At 43.1% G+C, this 21,559-nt stretch overlaps 1 protein-coding gene across 3 annotated transcripts in view; it reads right to left on the minus strand.

Moving 5' to 3' along the window:
* SEC23B (SEC23 homolog B, COPII coat complex component) overlaps positions 1–21,559 on the minus strand; it is a 45,808-nt gene that overhangs the window by 21,137 nt on the left and 3,112 nt on the right. For all 3 annotated transcript variants that reach the window (XM_047746414.1, XM_047746415.1, XM_047746413.1), the window contains exons 3-14: positions 20,539–20,596; positions 17,758–17,844; positions 15,887–16,123; positions 15,695–15,780; positions 14,164–14,308; positions 13,567–13,725; positions 13,102–13,217; positions 9,466–9,589; positions 8,196–8,276; positions 3,171–3,260; positions 2,135–2,241; positions 160–313 (exon numbers count right to left, since the gene is read on the minus strand). In XM_047746414.1, the coding sequence (XP_047602370.1) occupies positions 160–313; positions 2,135–2,241; positions 3,171–3,260; positions 8,196–8,276; positions 9,466–9,589; positions 13,102–13,217; positions 13,567–13,725; positions 14,164–14,308; positions 15,695–15,780; positions 15,887–16,123; positions 17,758–17,844; positions 20,539–20,596 (1,444 nt within the window). The remainder of the gene's footprint in view (positions 1–159; positions 314–2,134; positions 2,242–3,170; positions 3,261–8,195; positions 8,277–9,465; positions 9,590–13,101; positions 13,218–13,566; positions 13,726–14,163; positions 14,309–15,694; positions 15,781–15,886; positions 16,124–17,757; positions 17,845–20,538; positions 20,597–21,559) is intronic.

Here is a 21,559-nt window from a genome sequence, read left to right on the forward strand (position 1 = left end):
TTACATCACTCCCAGAACATTCAGCGTTTGGCATAAGGTAAGCAACACAAAGTGCTTGTTGACTGACTGTATGAAATGACAGGTGTATGTGCCAGTGTTCTCTTCTCAAACACAGAGCAGAGACTACGACTGAAGCTGGTGCCACAGTTCCCAACTCACCAGTCGGATGAGCTGTCGGTCCAGCCACCGGAGCACATCAGGTCCCTCCTCCGACTCTGTGCGGAACACTCCCAGCCGAGCCATCAAGACTGCTGCGGCCTCCTGGTCAAACGCCGCTTCTATGTGCCTGAGCTGGCTCTGTGCATCTGCCCAACTGACAAGTCCAGAATCAGTGTCACGCTTACCTAAGTCCTGCTCCCTCATCTAAGGCAACATAGATTCAAACTGCAACATCAGTAAGGAATCACAGGAGTTTTACATGTTTTCATTTACCCTCATCCAATCTCTGAAGGCTTTAAGAGCAAAGGAAAGGTGTGCCTCGGTGGCTCAGCAGGTTAAGCCTCTGCCTTCGGTTCAGGTCATGATCTCAGGGTCCTGGGACTGAGCCCTACATCAGGTTCTCTGCTCAGCAGGGAGTCTGCTTCCCCCACCAACCCCAGCCTGCCTCTCTGCCTTCTTGTGATCTCTGTCAGATAAATAAATAAAATCTTAAAAAAAAAAAAAAAAAGAGCAAAGGAAAAATTACAGAGAACTTCTCAAAATTCTACAAGATAGCATGAGAGTAGATACCCTAGAGGTACCCAAGTCTCCAGTTCCTTCCTCCAGGTCCATCTTGCAAAAATCTGTATGTTTACAAATTCACAAAATGAATTTCCACATCATATCCATGGTAGAAAGAATCAGCATATATATGAAAGTTTTCTAGACAGATTAAAAGACACTATGAACAAAACTAAAAGACAACAGACAGGCCATGAACAGATATGAACCACAAACAATAATCATATCCAGAATACATAAAAAGTTCCTGCAAGTCAATGAACAAGACAAAGAAATAGGTTTTACAAAATGGGAAAAGGCTATCACAGAAGAAATATACGTGGCCAATAAATATGAAAAGTGTTCAACCCATTAATAAACAGAAAAATCCATATAAAAGTGGCAAACTGCTCTATATTGGCATGTTAAAGATCGATAATATTATTAGTGAGGAAATAGGACACTCTCCTCACACTATTGGGGAAAACACAAATTCAGTTCTTATAAGAGTAGTTTTGCAGGATACAGAATTCTACTTCTATGAAGTGGTTGGAAAGAAATACTCAGGATACACAAAAACCTAAACACATGAATACAGCCCTTCTGGAAGGAAGGTAGGACCTGAAATCCCTTTTTTTTTTTTTTTAAGATTTTATTTATTTGACAGAGAGACATCACAAGTAGAGAGAGAGAGAGAGAGAGAGAGAGAGAGAGAGAGAGAGAGAGGAGGAAGCAGGCTCCCTGCCTAGCAGAGAGCCCGATGCAGGACTCGATCCCGGGACCCTGAGATCATGACCTGAGCTGAAGGCAGAGGCTTTTAACCCACTGAACCACCCAGGCAGCCCCTGAAATCCCTTTTTAAGAGAGAAGTGACACATCCCATCCAAACCATGCAACGTTGTAACAGCCACTACAGGGAAGGAGCAGCTAGTACATGCTGATACAGAAGATGTCCCTGACTGATTATCGAGAAAAATTTACAGACATGCCAAAAATAAGAAGCCACACATGCATGTTATACACACATACGGTACAGAACTCCATGGAAATGGGCCCGTGATAAACACCTGTGCAGTAATAGCATTACACCTCTGGGGAAAGCAGGTAAAGGGACCCATTTTTTTATATACTTTTGAGCTCTTTGTATCTTTTACAAGAAGGATGTATTTATGGGTTACTTATCTGACTATAATGAAAATTAATTTTTAATGAACTAATTCCTACCAAAAGAGGATTCTTCCAGGAGAGTGCCTGCAGGCCTAATTAGGTTGGCCAGCAATGCTTCTTCCTCTGCCACCTTCTCTGATCAAATGAGCCAGTCAGGATTGGTGAGAACCATTCAATGGAATTACAAAGATAAACTAAGAGATGCTAAATTATCTCTTCAAAGGGAAAACACTGGGGGCTCAACAGAGAGGAAACCAGGACTGCTCACTTTCTGGCAATGGTGGTCACACGGATGCGTCTCTGGGTGCTGGAGTGTTGATACTGTGTGACAAACTGGATGGCACCTCTGCCTCCTTGGGGGACCGGAGCGTTGTGCTGCAGGACACAGGCCACACACAGTTACTGTTAGAGGCATGACTCAAACACAAATGGTCACAGAGCCCATTGAGCTCTTCCTAAAACGACTGACACAGTGTTAACAACACAGTTCTTGATGCATTTTGAATGGTACACTTAAAATCTGGGCATTTCACCATACATAACTTTTACCTCAAAAAAAATTTTTTTTTAAAAAAGGAACCATATTCAGATTAGTAATAAATTCAAGTGAATGATACACATGCTAAAGTATTTAGGGATGAAAGACACTGAGGAGTGCAATTTGTTTTAAAATGCATCAAAAATAAGGGACACCTGAGTGACTCAGTCGGTTAAGCATCTGACTCCTGGTTTCAGCTCAGGTCATGATCTCAGGGTCATGAGATCAAGCCCCATGTAGGGCTCTGCGCTGGGCATGGACCCTGCTTGGGATTCTCTCTCCCTCTTCCTCTGCCCCTCCCTCCCACCCCCTCTTAAAAAAAAAAAAGCATCAAAAATAAGATTAATTGATGAATAAATAGGTACGTGGGGCAAAGTAAATACAGTAAAATGTTAACTACAGAATCTGAGTGGTAGGTGTACAAGTATTCGCTGTAAAATTCATTTTCCTATAAATTAAGATTTTTAAAAATCAAATACTGGGGGAAAACTGACACTTTCAAAACGTCACAAACATTATGATGACTGGTAAAAGCCATTCCCCTTCTGATGAGCTTATCAGTCCAACAATTTAAGTGATGAAAGCAATATGTTAACTCTGACCAAACCCTGAAAGGAGAAAAGAAGATCATGTTGGACTGGTATCAAGCAAACACAAGCCCAAAGTAGCATCAGTCCACACAGAAAGAAACCAGAGGCCGCCAGTCAGTAAGAAATCAGAAAACAGAACACTGAGACATGAATACTCAGGAAGAAATCCAACTTACCTGATTGACTACTTCAAAGTAGATGCCAAGTGTAGATGTGGGATCCAGGCCGCAGATTTTCCACTGACTTGTACCACCCACACCAAGTTCCTAGGGATGAAAAGAGGAATTAAAACAAAACCAAAAAAGCTACTTCTATGTTTAACTGCTGATGAAAAGTACGGACTCTGAGAATAGTAGGCTACTTGGAAGATCTCATTCCAAATGAAAAACTTAAAAAAGTACAATTATAAGCCTGAATAAGAGCTAGGATTTATTACAGGACTCTAAAATTAAGCTTTTTTCTTTTTAGATTTATTTGAGAAAGAGCGAGCAAGAGTGAGTGGGGGGAGGGGGAGAAGGAGAGAGAAAATCTCAAGCAGAGTCCTTGCTGAGCACAGATCCCCCACACAGGGCTTGATCTCACAATGTTGTGATCATGACCTGTGCTGAATCCAAGAGTCGGAAGTTCAGCTGACTGAGCTACCTTGGCATCCCAAAATTAAGCTTTGTATATCTGCACTCTGACCAATTTCCATTTTATCACCAAGAAAGTGCACTCTCTCTCTGTTTTTCTCTCTCTCCACACACATGGAACAAAATACTGAAGTTAGCTGAAAGAATCACGTCAGGGTTGGGGAAGAAGCAAATACTAGAAGAGACAGAACTATCTGCTTAGCTTGAAAAGTTTCACTATTATTATTAGAATAAGACGAGGGTGGCCTGGGTGGCTCACTTGGTTAAATGTCTGCCTTCAGCTTGGGCCATGATCACAGGGTCCTGGAATCAGGCCCCATGCTGGGCTCATTGCTCAGCAGGGAACCTGTTCCTACCTCTCCCTCTGCCCCCCACTCATGTTCTCTCTCTCTCTGTCCCAAATAAATAAAATCTTAAAAAAAAAAAAGAATAGTAACAGAATGTTAGCTATTAATATTAATTTTCAAACCAATTTCTTTATGCCAAGCTACATAGAAATTTTTTGTAAGAGAACTAGGATTTTAGTGGTATAAAGATTGCCTTTTATTGACCAGTTGAAGCACCTCCAATGATAAATGAAGTTCACTAAAATGTGAAGAGTGTTGCTGTTTTACGCATGACATCTAGAAGAAAGGGCTGCAGGTGTCAAAAGTACCTAGAATTAACTGTCAACCAAGAAGATTGTTAGACTCTGAAATAAACACTTTATTGTTCTAGAGACAATATTACCCATTTTAACACTCATCAAAATGCAAAATACCATGCTTTTCAGTAAGTTGAGTATGCATTTAAGAGAGTCCTATTCTTTTGTACGACTCTGAATTGTACACCACCCAAACCGTATAGTCCGCTGAGCAGAGCTGACTGGAACCACTCTGGCCTCTATGAAGCCTGCCAGGAGCCTTTGTACCTGGCCAAAGAACCAGCAGTCTCAGGAAGGAGATGGTTAGAGGGCAAAGGGAAGATTCTTAGTTGAAATCACGGAGCAGCTCTAAGGTGGAAAGTGGAGAGGACACCGTTTCATCAGTATTTCCGAAGAAAGATAGTTAAATGGACGGATTTGTGCATGTCCACCTTCCCTTTTAGTGGCCTTTTCTAAAAGCAGCAGGTAACATCTGCTGGAAGGTGAAGGGCCACACCCAGGGAAAATGGTAAAGAAGCAAAAGGAGCTTGCATGCCTCCCATTTTTGACTTGCCAATCCCTTCTCCTGATCCTTTCTCCATACCGCCAACTCAAGTTTTTTTTTTAAGATTTATTTATTTGAGAGAAGGGAGAAAGGGTGGGGGAGGGGGCAGAGAGCATGTGAGTGAGCAGGTGGAGGGGGAGAGGGAGAGAGAGAATCTCAAGCAGACTCCCCACCAAGCAGGGAACCTGATTAGGGCTCAATCCCACGACCCTGAGATCATGACCTGAGGCGAGAATAAGAGTCAGTCGCTCAACCAACTGAGCCACCCAGGTGCCCCACCAACTCAATTTTTATAATATGAAACCTGTTGAAGTTTCAAGTCAAGGGGTTTGGTGTATGCCATCACAAAATATGCCACTCTGACAAAAGGATTATTTTAAGCTGAAGGTAATTTAAAAATAGCAGACATAAGAAAACTCCCTGCCCTCTCCCTACCAAGAAGGGCAGGATGATTCTCAATCACCAAAAACAACTCTAGATGCTTATCAGCCCAGAGATTGTACAAGAAGAGTCTATACAACAAACTTGCGAAGACCAACTCATTCTCTTCCATTAGCTCCCCCATCTACCCCCATCTACCTGCTTTTCCACAAGGTGTCACCCCCAGAAGCTCAAAGTGCCTTTCCTATGTCTTGCACTTTTCTACGGATTTACTGTTCTTTTTTTTTTTTTTAAGAGTTTATTTATTTGACAGACAGAGATCACAAGTAGGCAGAGAGGCAGGCAGAGAGAGAGGAAGCAGGCTCCCCGCCGAGCAGAGAGCCCGATGCAGGGCTCGATCCTAGGACCCTGGAATCACAACCCGAGCCGAAGGCAGAGGCTTTAACCCACTGAGCCACCCAGGCGCCCCCAGATTTACTGTTCTTTTGTTAAGATGCCACGTAATCCCAAGTTCTCACCACCCCTTTGAGTTGCTCCTTACCGGGAATGCATACGTGATGCATCTATGTGCAATGCATGTGTGAATTTTTTCTCTTGTGAAACCTGTCTTTTGTCAGGCCCATTTGCAGGGCCCAGCCAATGAGATCAAGATGGGTAGAGGAAAAAGAAAATTTTTCTTGTTCTATAAGCACCAATGCCTGAAGGCGCCACAATTTCTGCAGAGCCCTGAAAATACATTTTCTCACTAACACACAAATTCCTTATGGAAGCATTTACCCTGCCTTTACCAGAGTAACTATGAAGACAAAATCAGGAAATCACCATTTTATAATCTCCAGTGAAATAATGATTCGAGTAAGGATAATCAATGGATACTTAAACAAAGGCTGTTGGCAAACAAGATATTCGTATTTTGCTACCATCTTGTTCAACAGACCTCTTGCTAATGGCAAAAAGGAAACATGCCCTTATAACAGAAAGACATAGGACAGTCATCACCTTCTCCACAGTTTAACTCAGCACCACTAACACATGACCAGACAGAAGTGCCTCCTGAAGAAACACACGAGGTGTAAGATCACTCAGGAACCACGGTGGACAAAAGGCCTAACCCGAACCTAATCGCTAATCTATCTTTCACTTTACAGAAAAGCACAGGGAGGATAGAAACCCACTCACCACCACCGCAAGGCAACGATCAGATACGCTAAGAATTTGCAATACTCTACTGCGGAAGTCACAGATGCTTGGCACAAATCACTGTCAACAAACAAAAAAGCAAAAAACCCTGTAGAACAGGAAGACGGTTCCAGATTTAAAAGACTAAGGCTATATAATGCTCGATGCAGTTACTAGTTTGGGGGGGGGCAGCTACGAAGGGTATTTGGGGTTAAAGCAGAGAAAGACTATGACTAGCCACAGATGATATTAGTGAATTACTGTTTTCTTAGGTTTGCTATAACGTCACAGTAGGCGAACATCCTTAATTTTAGAAGATGCAGACTGAAAGGCTAAGTGTCGTGACCTCTGCAGCTTGCTGTTCCAAGGTTCTGTGAAGTACAATAACGTGAACCTGGCAGACAAATAATGACCAGATGGAGAAAGCAAATATTGTAAAGAAAGAGGACAGCGAGAATAACTAAATGTTGACAAGTGCAGACTCTAAGTGGTGCAAATACTGAACTCCTCATACTCTTCTTTAAGCTTCTCTGTATATTGAGTTGTATTCCCACCGCCTTTGCATCCTCAAAGCCCCCTCCCAAAATCTCATGGCTGATCCCTACCAGATCTTAGAACAGCTAATTGGCTCATATACTGATTCATAAAATTACCTTCTAAGGCAGATTTTAAATGTATGGAACATATTTTGGAACTGAGCAGGCTTCCGAAGCCCTGCCAGGAATTAGGGGTACCAGTCCCTTGGTACACCAGGGTAATGGGTAACTCCTCAGATGGGCTTTGGGGCAGCCACCTGTCTCGCCCAAGGGATTACAGGAATATTCTCAAATCAGTTTGCCTCTGGCAACTTCATCAAAAGGTTAACCAAAGTAGTCACTAAGTCAATGTTCTCTGCTGACGAAGACAAAGTGAGGATGTGAAAGTTGAAATCCGGCGTGAGCCTCCATTGTGCCAGGGGCTCTTCTGAGCAGTTTACCTGAACTTACTCCTTCAACCCTCCCAACAGCACTGCCAAGTGAGGTACTATTCCTATCCCCACTTCCCAGATAAAGATATTGAATCCCAGAGCAAGTAAATACCATGCCCGGACACAAGACTGGCAGGGGTAGATCTGTGCCCCCGTATCCATGTCTGGCTCTACAGTCCACCGTCTCATTGACAAGGACAACAAGGGAAGGACAGCAATAAGACAACCCCAGCCCAGAACCACCCTGGATAGGCCTCACTGGACACCGTGGTTTGTTTCCTTGAAGCTAAAGTATAAGCAGAGGAAGCGAGCCACCGGCAAAGCTACCGCACCATAACTTTACTTCATTCACATATTCTCAAAATTTTGTTACCCAAAGAACATAGCTATTTGCATATACAACAGTGTCATTCATGCCCAACCAACTCAAAATGGTCTCTGAGAAGTGAGACAAAGGTATCACCTCTAAGGGCAACAAGCACAGAGGTTTATTCCTGAAGGTTCTTGCTGAATACTTGCCTTGCTAAACAGAATACATTGTGGCTCACTGGCACAGAGACCCAGACAAGGATGGGGGTTCAGGAAAACCTGGGCTCTAGCTCCTCCCTATCAGCTCTGACCCAGAAAGCAAGACACCTGACTCCTCTGAGCCACCCTCTGACCCTTTAGATAGATGGACAGACAGGACACTGCCTCTCAGAGTTGTGGTTGTAAGAGTTGACCCTTCTCCCTTCACCAACAGACACATTCCAACAGGTGACATGAGGTAAGATCACTCTGCTCTGACATTTTGAATGGGTTATAATGGGTTAAATCCTGGGGCACAGGAGGTGAGGATGATAGAGTTTTCCTTACATTTTCTGACACACATGGTCCTTTCACATTCAGAGACACACAAGGACCAATGGCTCCTGCAACTTTCAGTTCCCGAGAGGTCTAAAATGGAAATACACAAGCATGTAAAGGTAAAATTCACTGAAAACCACCCTCTCACAAAAGACACAATTAAAATTTACAGGTAAAATATGGCAATGTTATCATTCCACCAAAAAGAAATCCTACATGGATCATGCTCTTACAAACTTTTCCATGCCCACGAAATTCCAATGCAAACTTTAGTAAAATCCTCCTTTAAATTGAATTAACTTTGTTCCAAAGATGCTGTATTTTCAACTCTCACCTTTGAATTTACGTTTTTTTTTTTTTTTTAAGCTTATTTATTTAAGTAATCTCTATACCCGGTGTGGAGCTCAAACTCACAACCCTGAGATTAAGAGTCTCATGTTCTTCTGACTGAGCCAGTGAGGCACCCCCTCACCTCTGAAATTATTATACACATGGTGAAATTCTACCAACAATACATTTTTTCCAATCCCATGTACTCAGTCATAATTATAATTTCTCATCAGTGAATATACTGTTTTATGTTGTTTTAAAAATGCTTAATTCATGAGCTCCAACATAATGACAAGGCCAATATACTTAGATTTTAAAATCTTAATTCACTAAAGTCTATTCCTCTTCAACTTAAAAAAAAAAAACCTCAAAAATCTGAGATTGTTTAAAGTTTAATCTAAATGATTTAATGATTATCCTCAATTCTCAAAGTAATAATCCTAATCCCTTTATGTAACAGCTCCTTCTAATGTTTTCTCAATGACTCAGAATCAAGTGTGCAGGGCTTTTAGTCCCTACAAGAAAAAACAAGACCCAAACTCACAGTGCTGCACTTATTTTCAAGTACTCTGGCTAGTTTGCAGGCAGGTGCTAAATATAAACATGGTTCTGTGAATATGGTGGCCTATACTGCCGGCGGTGGGGGTGGGGGGGGGACTCAACACCATGTGGCCTCAGCCCACCACTAATTCTTAGGCCTGCTGTCCTAGAGCAAGACAGAGCAGAGCCTGCAAGGCAATCAGAGAGCACTTCGTTTAGAATATTAATTAAGATACAGGTCAACTTCAAGTAGTAAAGAGACAGAATCAATATACCTTCTTAAACTATATTGCTGGGAGCCTTTTAATTTACCTTTAGATGCCCATGTCCAGCAAGGTGAGGCTTGTACAAGTCTGACTACTAAGTAAGAGAACTAATCTTTCATTAAAGTGTCAGAAAGCTATTGTACCTTCACTTCCAAAGTAGCACCAAATGCCATGCGGAAATCTCCATTGAAATCTTTACTAAAAATTCTTTGGAACGTCTGCTTGAAGAGAGAAGTGTTGAAAGAGTCTCCCATCACCATGTGGCCTCTAGGAAACAAAGAACAAAGTGAACATTTAGGATGACTGAAAGCCATTCGGATGCTTCCCTGGTGTTAACAAAAAGAACTTTAAAAAGGGGGAAAAAAACTACGTCCATGAAGGTGATATTAACTTAAACTGGAAACAGCAAGTTCAATGCGTAATCAGGAAAGACACTATTTTCAAGACATCAAAGAGAGCTCTTTCTGCCAACGGGTCCCGCCCCCAGCCCCGTGCTTAAATAAAACCACCAGAAAAGAAAAAGAAAGAAAAGAAAAAAAAAAGACATAAAAGATAGGACCCCTTAGAACAGTTATAAATCTTGGGGCGCCTGGGTGGCTCAGTCGTTAAGTGTCTGCCTTTGGCTCAGATCATGATCCCAGGGTCGTAGGATCAAGTCCCAAATCGGGCTCTCTGCTCAGCAGGAAGCCTGCTTCTCCCTCTCCCACTCCCCTGCTTCTGTTCCCTCTCTAGTGTCTCTATGTCAAAAAAATAAATCTTTAAACAAAACAAAACAAAACAAAACAACAATTCTAAATCTTTACCACAGTGGTGGTTACACAAATTGATGATGATACAGTCTCATACGATGCACACCTACATTTTAAAAAAATCAGTGCCCATACAAACTGGTGAAATCCCAGTATGGTCTGTCATAGAGTTCATCATATCATACCATATCATACCAATGTCAGTTCCTGGTTGTGACACTGCACTACATTTCTGAAAGATGCTACTGCTAGGAGCTGCTACATGGAAGAGTATGCACAGACCTCTCTATACTATTTTTGAAATTTCTTGTGAATCTGTAATTATTTCCAAAAAAAGAAAGAAAGAAAGAAAAAAACCAAAAGAACCGTTCACTGATAAGCCCACAGGCTTAATGGTTGTATCTACTGAGAAAATGTGTCCAGCTCCCCTCACTCTTCTCTAGTAGGGGAAATACCAAAGCCTATGGGAAATCCTTTTCAGATTAATTCACTGCCTCAAAACATTGAAATCTTTGGCTGTATGTGAATTATCTCTTCTAGTGTATGAATAACTTTTTCATGCCTTTTTGATGTTAGAGGGAAACACTGTTCAGAATCTCCGCAGTTCATGTACTGGGGCAGATAAACACAGCATGATGCAAGTTATGCGTCCAGCCATCAATCATCAAACGGGACTTCAGAACCAGGCAGAACACAAGATCGTCTGATCCAGCTATCTCAGAGTGCCTGGCCCCTTCAGGGACAGAGATGATTCTGGCCCTAAATGTCCACCCTCTCCGCCCCTTCCTTGGTCATGGTTTCCATGGTTCCCTGGTAAAAAAGACAACATTTCCAAGCCTGCCTTGCACGTAGCCATGTAACTCAGCTTTGTTTATTGGACATGGCTGTTGTGATTTGTGGGGGGCATTCTCATGGGAAGGCACATGTCTTTTTCTGACTCTTCCTCCTTCCTGCTGCTCAAACACCGTGAGAGCCCAGTTACCACTCTGACCTGCATGAGCAGCACAGGAAGGGCCTCAGCCCCAATGAAGATGAAACCAATATTCCAGCTCTGGCTGCCGACCTCTGTTGCATCACACAAACCTAATCCCAACTCACACCAACCCTCTACAACATACCTGCCAGGTTATCAGCCAGATTAGATTTGAACTCCTCCTGCATCAGGAACGCATGCCCTTCAGTGGCAGCCTTTCTTCATACTGGGTGAAATTCTATTTCCCAGCAGCTCCCACCGCTACGTCTAGTTTTCCCCTTTGGTCATATACACAGCGAACAAATCTAAAACCCTTTCCACAGGAGAAGGCTTCAATTGTTGAATATAGATCTCACGCCCATCTGTCTTCAGTGCTATCATTTCTAGATCCTTCAATCATTCTCCTTATGACACAGTTTCAGGTACTCTCCAGCACTCTTACCACTTGCCTTTGAACACCCCAGTTCCTCTACAAATCCCTTTGAAATTGAAATGCTCAGAATGGCAGAGGATATAACCTGGGTGCATCTGGCACCAAGGAAACCAAGACTATGATCTTCTCTGAAGATAACCAATTCCTGTAACACAGCCTGTGATCACCTCGCCTTTTCTGGAAGTCATCCCAAATGACTGGCTCACACTGAGCCAAAACTAAACCCTCTGAGACTTTTTTTTTTTTTTTTTTAAAGATTTTATTTATTATTTGACAGAGAGATCACAAGCAGGCAGAGAGGCAGGCAGAGAGAGAGGAGGAAGCAGGCTCCCCGCTGAGCAGAGAGCCCGACGCGGGGCTCGATCCCAGGACCCCGAGATCATGACCCGAGCCGAAGGCAGCGGCTCAACCCACTGAGCCACCCAGGCACCCCGCTCTGAGACTTTTTAATGTCCTTGCTACACATTTCCCTGATACTCAACTTGTGCAACAGATTATGTGACCTAACTGCCAAGTTATTCAGGAGTCCAAGACCTCACCGAGAATCTGACAGAAGTGATGGTCCCTTTCCATCAGAGACATGTGCACTTGTGCGTGCGCGCGCACACACACACACACAGAGGCATGTAAACTCGGGGATGTTCACAAAAGCAGTGAGGCCTTTCCGTGGATGCTCTAAGACAAGAGATCCTGGAGGATACTGGTAGGAATTCCTCTTACTAAACGTGGCTCACTGGTATAGCTCCATCCGTGTCATTCGGGACTCACCTAACACATCTGCGGCTTTCTGGGCCTGCATCAAGTGACTCGCATTCTACCCTCTACATGCCCTCTGTTATTCGGTGAGGACAAGCAGTGTCATGAAGGAGTTGTTAGAAATGCAGAATCTCAGGAACACCCATGGTTCTACCCCAGTACTTCTCAAAATGTTTTATGCAAGTCTCCTGGATCTTATTCAAATGCAGGTTTTGGGGCGCCTGGGTGGCTCAATGGGTTAAGCCTCTGCCTTCGGCTCAGGTCATGATCTCAGGGTCCTGGGATCGAGCCCCGCATCAGGCTCTCTGCTCAGCGGGGAGCCTGTTCCCCCCCCCCCCCTCTGCCTGCCTCTCTGCCTACTTGTGATCTCTGTCAAATAAATTAAAAAAAAAAAATCCAAGATGCTACATTCCTTACAAGCTCTCACATGGGGCTGATGCTGCCTATATTCAAGCACACTTTGGACACTAAAGGCCCACCCCAGTGGCACGTTAGAAACACCCAGGGAAGGTTAACAAATGTTGACGTTGGGTCACACCCCATGCTAACTACTTGGGAATCACTGAGGAACAAGACTCAGACCCATGCGTGCTTGCTTTCTTGCCCTGTTATAGATTCTGTGACAACTCTAAGGAAGAAATGAAGTTACTCTGATATGATTCATTTGTAGTGAACTTTGCAACCTCCTGCTAATCACTGCTTCTTTCCCCAAGAGGCCCATACACCCTCCCTGCCACAGACCCGACAGCCTGGAGCTTTCTGAAAGCTTATCTAGGTCAGCCCTGCACATTCCTATGCTTCCATCACTCACTTCTCTTTCCTTAAAATACACACACTCCATTTTCCCAGGTGTTGGCTTTCAACATACCCTGTAAGATTTGCACAACACTTCATTTCCAGAAGTCCCGTCTGATCAAGGGCACAAGCGTAAATATCAATGCAGTGGCCATTTGTAGCAGTTCGGTTAGCAAGCATCTCATAGTGCTGTGAATGGGGAAAAATTACCTTTAGGAAACCGTATTATTCACCAGGTATGTCTTACTATACCAAAGGGATGTAACCAAACATAAGAATATAGAGACAGTTTTCTTTATAACATCCAATAAATGTATAGTTTTCAATCTCAAAACACTTCTAGCAGTTTTAAGATCACCCACTCTAAGAAAGGACTCAGCTGGGCCATCGATTTAACAGCAGCCTAGATCTGGAAGGTCACCTGAGCAAGGGCCATCTGCTGCCCACAAAGCATGGCCTCAGCAAAGTAGCTGTCACTCCAGAACAGCCCAAACACACTGGGTAAGCAGAATTACAGGCCGTGCCCAGGAGCACCTACCTTGGTTGCCTTTTTCATGAAACGTGCATTATCTTTCTCAATATCATGCCAGGAGCGAATAGGAACCTTTAATTCATCTCCAACCACCATGCCAGGCCCTTGGGTGGGGGGACCCCCGGTAAACAACATAATCCTGGCTCCCGTGTTCGGAAAAGTGCCCTGGAACAATAAATGGCAGCATTTTAGAAGCATTCAGCCCGCCCTAAGTATGCTTCCATCTCCCTAAAAAAAAATTCCAAAGTTCTTTTCAGCTCTGCTGGATACTAATGATAGTTCAAAACAACATGGATGACAATGCAGAGAAGCAGCCTTACATCTTCCAACCCAATAGCTCTGTACACTTTTATTAATTCACTGTGAGCACTTGCCCTTGCCCTAATGGCCTTGTGTTTCTCATGAAAACTTCTGGTATTTTCAAAACATCATGGGGCTCCTTCACCGTGGATAATAATAATAGTAATACCTGAAGTGCCTTCTGAGAAATCCATGGTCAATCCACTCACTTAGGTCACAACTCATTTTCAAACAAGGCTAGCAAACACAACCTGTGGGAACAAGCTCGCAAGGTTTGATGCACCCTGGTAAATTCTGAGTTACCTCCAAAAGGCCAACAGCAATGGACAAAGCAACACCAGTGGATCGCAAAGGTCTCTTCCCCTGGGTCACAGGCCATGGGTCCCTCTGCAGCTCCCCAAGGAGATCAGTGAGGTTCATGTCAATCTTGTGAACAGGCTGCAGAAATCTGCATGATTTTCAATGGACACATCAATCCTGGTTTAATAAAGTACTACAGTCTTTAGCCCTAGGTGACACAGAGCTCTTCAAGGTAATTACTCAGAGTAGTAAAAACTTAACAATTTTTTCCTTCAAAGCAATTTCACTCAAGAACATAACTTAAAACTAAATATATAGGGGTGCCTGGGTGGCTCAGTGGATTAAAGCCTCTGCCTTCAGCTCAGGTCATGATCCCAGGGTCCTGGGATTGAGCCCCACATGGAGCTCTCTGCTCAGCAGGGGGCCTGCTTCCCCTTCTCTCTCTCTGCCTGCCTCTCTGCCTACTTGTGATCTCTGTCTGTCAAATAAACAAATAAAATCTTTAAAAAAAAAACCAGAAACTAAATATATAGCAACTTATATATATAGCATGGAAAAAAGCTAAATTTAAATAGGAATAAGTCAGTTTAATTAAATTTAAGCAGCAAAGAAATCCTAAAGACAGGTCTAATGTAAATTCAATCCATGTAAAATTCCTGTACGTGGACCACCTTCATCATTCTTTTTTTTTTTTTTAAGCTTTATTTTGGTGGGGGGGGGGAGCAAGGAGGAGGGGCAGAAGAACATGGAGGGAGGAGGGGGAGTGGGAGAGAAGAGGGGGAGAAGTGGGAGACGGAGAGTGAGAAATAGCCAGCAGACTCCTCACTGAGCAGAGGGCCTAACTTGGGGCTCAATCTCAGACACTAAAATCAAGACATGAGCTGAAATCAAGAGTCAGACACTCAAACAACTGTGTCACCCAGGCACCCCCACCTTCATCATTCTGAAGATCCACTTTAAAGTGATTCTCAAGTGTTTCTCTTGAGCCTTAGGAGTGAAAACAGAGAGAAGCACTGGTTTCTTTCCACAGTTAAGTGGCTGTCCCTAGCACTTCAGGCAATGCATTTTATCATGTTTGGTGACTGTTAACCCGGCCCCAGGTAGCCACAGGCACTCAAAGAATCTGGTCTCAGGTTTGCTTAAGAACACCCCACAAAGCTTTCAGTTTTCCTACTTTTACTCAAGACTCAAGAAGGACAACAGCCATATGGATAAGGAGGGGAAGGCTTGAATACAGTGGTCTCAAAATACTTATGATGCCACGACACTAACAGGAAAGACATTCAGAGCAAATCTAACCACACAAATGTGTGCACACATACATATGTGTATATCCACAACCCAGTTATGAATTTCAAATATACACCAAACAGTTACAAAAGATCATTAAACGTTAAATATTCTTAGGCTTAATCATTTATTTTTTTCTCTAAAAACAAGAAAACAAAGGTTCTAAGAGTCTCTTTCCCTCACTCCAGCAGACGGCCCCGCGTGCCCGCTACTGTGTGTGCAACATTCTACGCTGGTAGCTCACCTGCTTGAAATGAAAGGCTGCTCGTGAGGCTGGCCAGGTCTTGCCTGCTGCACGGGCATGGCAGGCTTGGTGAGGCCCAGCATATCCTAAAAAAAAACCAAGAAGACTCATTTCCCATAACACTAGAGTGAATGACCAATTCATGTTTAAGAAATCTCCTTGGTCCTGCTTGTGTATGAGCATGGCACAAACCTGTATTTGCTTTGCGGTTAAATCCTTTGTCCCTCGGAAGACATAACTCTTGGAGATTCCTTCACAGCTGAGTTCGTGAACCTGCACCATTCTCCCAAATGTGATCAAACCCACCAGAGCATCTGGAGGAAGGAGACTCAGGGACATTTGCAGGGATTCCTTGAGGGCTTGAAGGTCATCTTCTTCTAGGCACGTATCAACCACATAGAGGAAGATCAGAGGGGACTGAGCACCTCGCTTTATGCAAAGAAACACAGCACGGTGGTCAGTATACAAACAGACCCAACCAGCTCTTTTTAAAGCAAATCAGGCATGCAAATGAAAGTCTTCATCTATATATACTGACAGGGAACAAGGACATCTAACTTCCACTCACCTTATCAAATGACAGGTTACATTAAAACAAACTAAATGTAAAAAGTCTCTGTATCCAACAATTTATTCTACGTTTCTGAATGCCTTCCATGTGCCAGACACAGTTCCGGGTCCTGGGATACATGAGTGCGCCAAGAGAACAAAAATCCTTACTGCCTCAAGTTGCTGACTTTCTGGAACAGAGAGGCTAAGGGGCTGCCAAGAGCAGAAGTAGGGGCAGGTTCCAGTATTACCTGAGGTCAGGGCAGCCTCATTAAGAAAGTAACATTAGGGGGCACCTGGGTGGCTCAGTGGGTTAAGGCCTCTGCCTTCGGCTCGGGTCATGATCTCAGCGTCCTGGGATCGAGCCCCACATCGGGCTCTCTGCTCAGCGGGGAGCCTGCTTTCCTTCCTCTCTCTGCCTGCCTCTCTGCCTACTTGTGATCTGTCAAATAAATAAATAAAATCTTTAAAAAAAAAAAAAAAAGAAAGTAACATTAGAACAAAAACCCAGAGGAGAGGGAGGGAGCAATACAGACACAGGGGAAAGAGAATTCCAGCCTGCAGAAGAGCTAGAGGAAAGGCCCACGGGCAGGAGCAGTCCTGGCATGCCCGAGGAAAGTCATGAGGCCCATGTGACTGAATGAGACACTAATGCAAATTGAGGTCCAAGTGATAACATAGGGCAGGTCCACTCAGGGCCTTGAAGACTATCTCTTACTCTGGAAGAAAGAGAGCCATTTTCAGCATTGGAGGTTTCTGAACACAGAAGGAACATGACATGTTTTTAAAGAGCTACTCTGGCTTCTGGATTAAGAATGAAATATAAGGGGCACCTGGGTGGCTCAGTGGGTTATGCCTCTGCCTTCGGCTCAGGTCGTGATCCCAGGGTCCTGGGATCGAGCCCTGCATCGGGCTCTCTGCTCAGTGGGGAGCCTGCTTCCTCCTCTCTCTCTGCCTGCCTCTCTGCCTACTTGTGATCTCTGTCTGTCAAATAAATAAATAAAATCTTTAAAAAAAAAAAAAAAGAATGAAATATAAGTGGGAATGGGTCAAATTATGGAGAAGGACTAAGAGATGGCCCGGCAATTTAATTGAGAGGCGGTGGTTGGCCAAGGACAAAAGCAGTGAGGGAAAGAAGTGGCTAGACTGTGGAAAGATTCTGAATATAGACCCAATGTGATTCCCTAGTGGACTGGATATGGAATGTACGAGAGAGAGAAGTCAAGAACGAACCCAAAGTTTTCAAGCTTGACTACAAGATGGAGTGCCCCATCACAAAGCGGGAGAAGGCTGCGGGGGACAGGTGCTGAACTCAACCAGTGATCCCTATTCTAGCGGCCTATCAAGACTGAAAATAATGCCGGTAAGTGCACATGCACCATGACTGAGTATTCAGGATCCTACTGCCTTCGCAGCTTTAAGTTGCCCGGAAAAGTAAGGGACACAGAAGCCAAGTATCTCAAGAGAAACTCCGTATTTAACACCACTCATTAAATGCATGACAAAGAAGTTACCTGTATCACATACTCGATTGTAGAAAACTGGGGCATCAATTCAGCTGGCTGATTCACCTCGGATATACCTGTGTAAGCGGGAGGAAACTGAAGAAAAGAAAACAAAGCAATCTTTCCTTAGGACTGAAAGATATTTATGTTATACCTTCTATTTTCCACTTATAAAAATGAGTAATGACCATGTATTAATTCTGTAAAACACAGAACACTAAATAACAGTAACTAAAATACAAAAATCAAAATTTTGGGGCGCCTGTCTGGCTCAGTTGGTAGAACATACAATTCTTGATCTCAGGGTTGAGTTCAAGCCCCATGTTGGGTATAGAGATTACATAAAAATAAAATCTTAAAAAAAAAATGCAGAGACTCAGTTCTCATCCTAACTCCTAAATCAGAGCCTGCATTTAAATACATACATATATCAAAATTTTAAATCAATAACCCTGCCTTATATTTATATCCCTTTGTAACTTTTTAAAAGGTATTAGGGTACGTCATAACTTCTAGATCATTAAAAAATGCACTGTTACAAACCATATCTTAAGTGCTGCCCTGCAAATTAAGGACTCAGATTTTAGCTAAACCCATCAATGGTTTAGGTGGAAGTCTAACATTTTATTTGGGTTTATTATTTTAGCTGCTATCATCAATGAGTGCATATACACTGTAGAAAAACCAGCAACTACAAGAAAATATAAGGAACAGGAAAAGGGGTGCATGGCTGGCTCAGTAGGAAGAGCGTGCGACTCTTGATCGGGTTGTGAGCTCGAGCCCCAAGTTGGATGTAGAGACTACTGGAGAAAATAAATTAAAAACAAAAAACAAAAAACGGTGGCATGTGGGTGGCTCAGTTGGTTAAGCATCTGCCTTTGGCTCCCGTCATGATCTCAGGGTCGTGGGATCGTGCCCCATGCTGTTGGGCTCCCTGCTCAGGGAGGAGTCTGCTTCTCCCTCTCCCTCTGCCCCTGACCCACTCATGTGTGTGCACGCTCTCTCTCTCTCTCTCTCTCTCTCAAATAAATAAATAAATAAATAAATAAATAAATAAATAAAAGAAGAAAAAATCCCTCATGTTCCTACCAACTGGAGATACCTACTGTCAACATGTAGGCGTATTTCCTTTCAGATTTTCTCTGTTTAAGCACAGCTGAGCTCGCCCTGTATATATAATTTTGCAAGCTGCTCTTTATGCTGAACACATTATCACAAGCATTTTCTTTTGTCTTTAAAACTTTCCGCAAACATTTTAACATTTTATTTATTTATTCGATAGAGAGAGATCACGAGTAGGCAGAGAGGCAGACAGAGAAAGAGAGGAGGAAGCAGGCTCCCAGCCAAGGAGAGAGCCTGATGCGGGGCTCAATCCCAGGACTCTGGGATCATGACCTGAGCCAAAAGCAGAGGCTTTCACCCTCTGAGCCACCCAGGCACCCCTCCACAAACATTTTAAGTTCATAGCTTATAGACCGATTTTTCTCCAATTTTTTTTATTGTGGTAAAATACATATAAATTTTACCATAATCATCTTTGCTCAGTGTACAGTTCAGTGCTCTTAAATATTTGCAATGCTGTACAACCACCACCACCATCCATCTCCAGAATTCTTTTCATCTTGCAAAACTGAAACTCTTAACCTGTAAACAACATCTCCCCATTATCTTCTCCCCTGAATGTCCTGATATTAATCCCTTATTAGATTTATGATTTGCAAATATTTTTGCCCATTCTGTTGACTACCCTTTAGATCTGCTGATATTGCCTTTTTTTTTTTTTTTTTTTAAAAAGAGTGTATTTATTTATTTGACAGAGAGAGATCACAAGTAAGCAGAGAGGCAGGCAGAGAGAGGGAGGGGGAAGTAAGCTCCCCACTGAGCAGAGAGCCCGACATGGGACTCGATCCCAGAACCCTGGGATCACCACCTGAGCCAAAGGCAGATGCATAACAACTGAGCCACCCAGGCGCCCCAGTTTCGAAATTTTTAAATCAAAAGAGGGTCAACACTGGTACTTGGACCCTAAAAGTTACAAAGATCAAAAAATGAAAATTCATGGGTAGCTCAGTGGGTTGAGCCTCTGCCTTCAGCTCAGGTCATGATCTCGGGGTCCTGGGATCGAGCCCCGCATGGGGCTCTCTGCTCAGTGGGAAGCATGCTTCCCCTTCTCTCTCTGCCTCTCTACTTGTGATCTCTGTCAAATAAATAAATAAAATCTTTTTAAAAAAATGAAAATTCAGGGGCGCCTGGGTGGCTCAGTGGGTTAAGCCGCTGCCTTCGGTTCAGGTCATGATCTCGGAGTCCTGGGATCGAGCCCCGCATCGGGCTCTCTGCTCAGCAGGGAGCCTGCTTCCTCCTCTCTCTGTGCCTGCCTCTCTGCCTGCTTATGATCTCTCTCTGTCAAATAAATAAATAAAATCTTTAAAAAAAAAAAAAAAGAAAATTCAATAATATACACCATCCAATTAGAATAAAACTGAAGTCAAATGAAATATAGACAACATATCCGTTTTCTTATGGTAACATATTCACTGCTAACAGAACACACAACAAAAAGGGAATTCTGTCCCTCCACACTAAATGATAAAAACCCACATAATGAAACTGAGTCACCATTCAACAGAGAACTCACAAATGTTCAATGTTCAATTATGCTTAACAAAAGCTATTACCTGGAGTTCAGCAGAAACTGATGACTACTGGGCAGACACAAATTCAACCTCACTTAATTTTTTTTAGAGTTCCACCAAAATGAAACACAGAAAAACACTTAAAAAATTCACATACCTGATTTCTTTGGAAACAGAAATTACAGGCCCAAAGCTTTGCTCGATAATCAACCTGACTGTAAGAAAGATAAATATTACAGGTAGGTACCATTTTCATTTTTAATGCAGAAAGCAATCAAATGTAATCCTCAAGTTCAGTAAATCACACAGATGTGTTTCTTTGTGTGTGCAGGAATGGACGGAGGTATACAAAATGTCCACTGCAGTTAAGAGTCTGGCTGTTGGGGGGCGCCTGGGTGGCTCAGTGGGTTAAGCCGCTGCCTTCGACTCAGGTCATGATCTCAGGGTCCTGGGATCGAGTCCTGCATCGGGCTCTCTGCTCAGCAGGGAGCCTGCTTCCCTCCCTCTCTCTCTGCCTGCCTCTCTGTCTACTTGTGATCTCTCTCTGTCAAATAAATAAAATCTTAAAAAAAAAAAAAAAAAAAAAGAGTCTGGCTGTTAAGTATGCCAAAAATTTCTTTCCTACAGCGGCAATGAAAACTTAGTAAATCTTTTTTTCTCTTTTCTAATTTCCTTCATAATATTTAAAATTTCATGATTTTATATAAATTATAGGTTATTCTCTTTTGCCCTATTATCTTAACTAATCTGTGTGATTTTTCTAACATCTTTATTGTTCAGATATGTGAAACTACTAAATTTCAATACTAAAAGCATGCATAGGAAAAATATGGCTGACTTTCACCTCACCTAGCTCACGTGAAAAAGTTGGGAGGCATGCTTCTGGGTTGATATACTTCCTAGAACTGGTTAAAGATAATGCTTCAGGGGGCACCTCGGTGGCTCAGTGGTTTAAGCCTCTGCCTTCGGCTCAGGTCATGATCCCGGAGTCCTGGGATCAAGCCCCGCATCGGGCTCTCTGCTCAGCAGGGAGCCTGTTTCCCTTCTTCTCTCTCTGCCTGCCTCTTTGCCTGCTTGTGATCTCTCTCTGTCAAATAAATAAATAAAAATCTTAAAAAAAAAAAAAGATAATGCTTCAGTTGCTTCTTTTCCCCCTTTCTACACTCAGAAAATTAACA

Source organism: Lutra lutra, chromosome 9 (assembly GCF_902655055.1).
Source record: "Lutra lutra chromosome 9, mLutLut1.2, whole genome shotgun sequence".
NCBI lineage: Eukaryota > Metazoa > Chordata > Mammalia > Carnivora > Mustelidae > Lutra > Lutra lutra.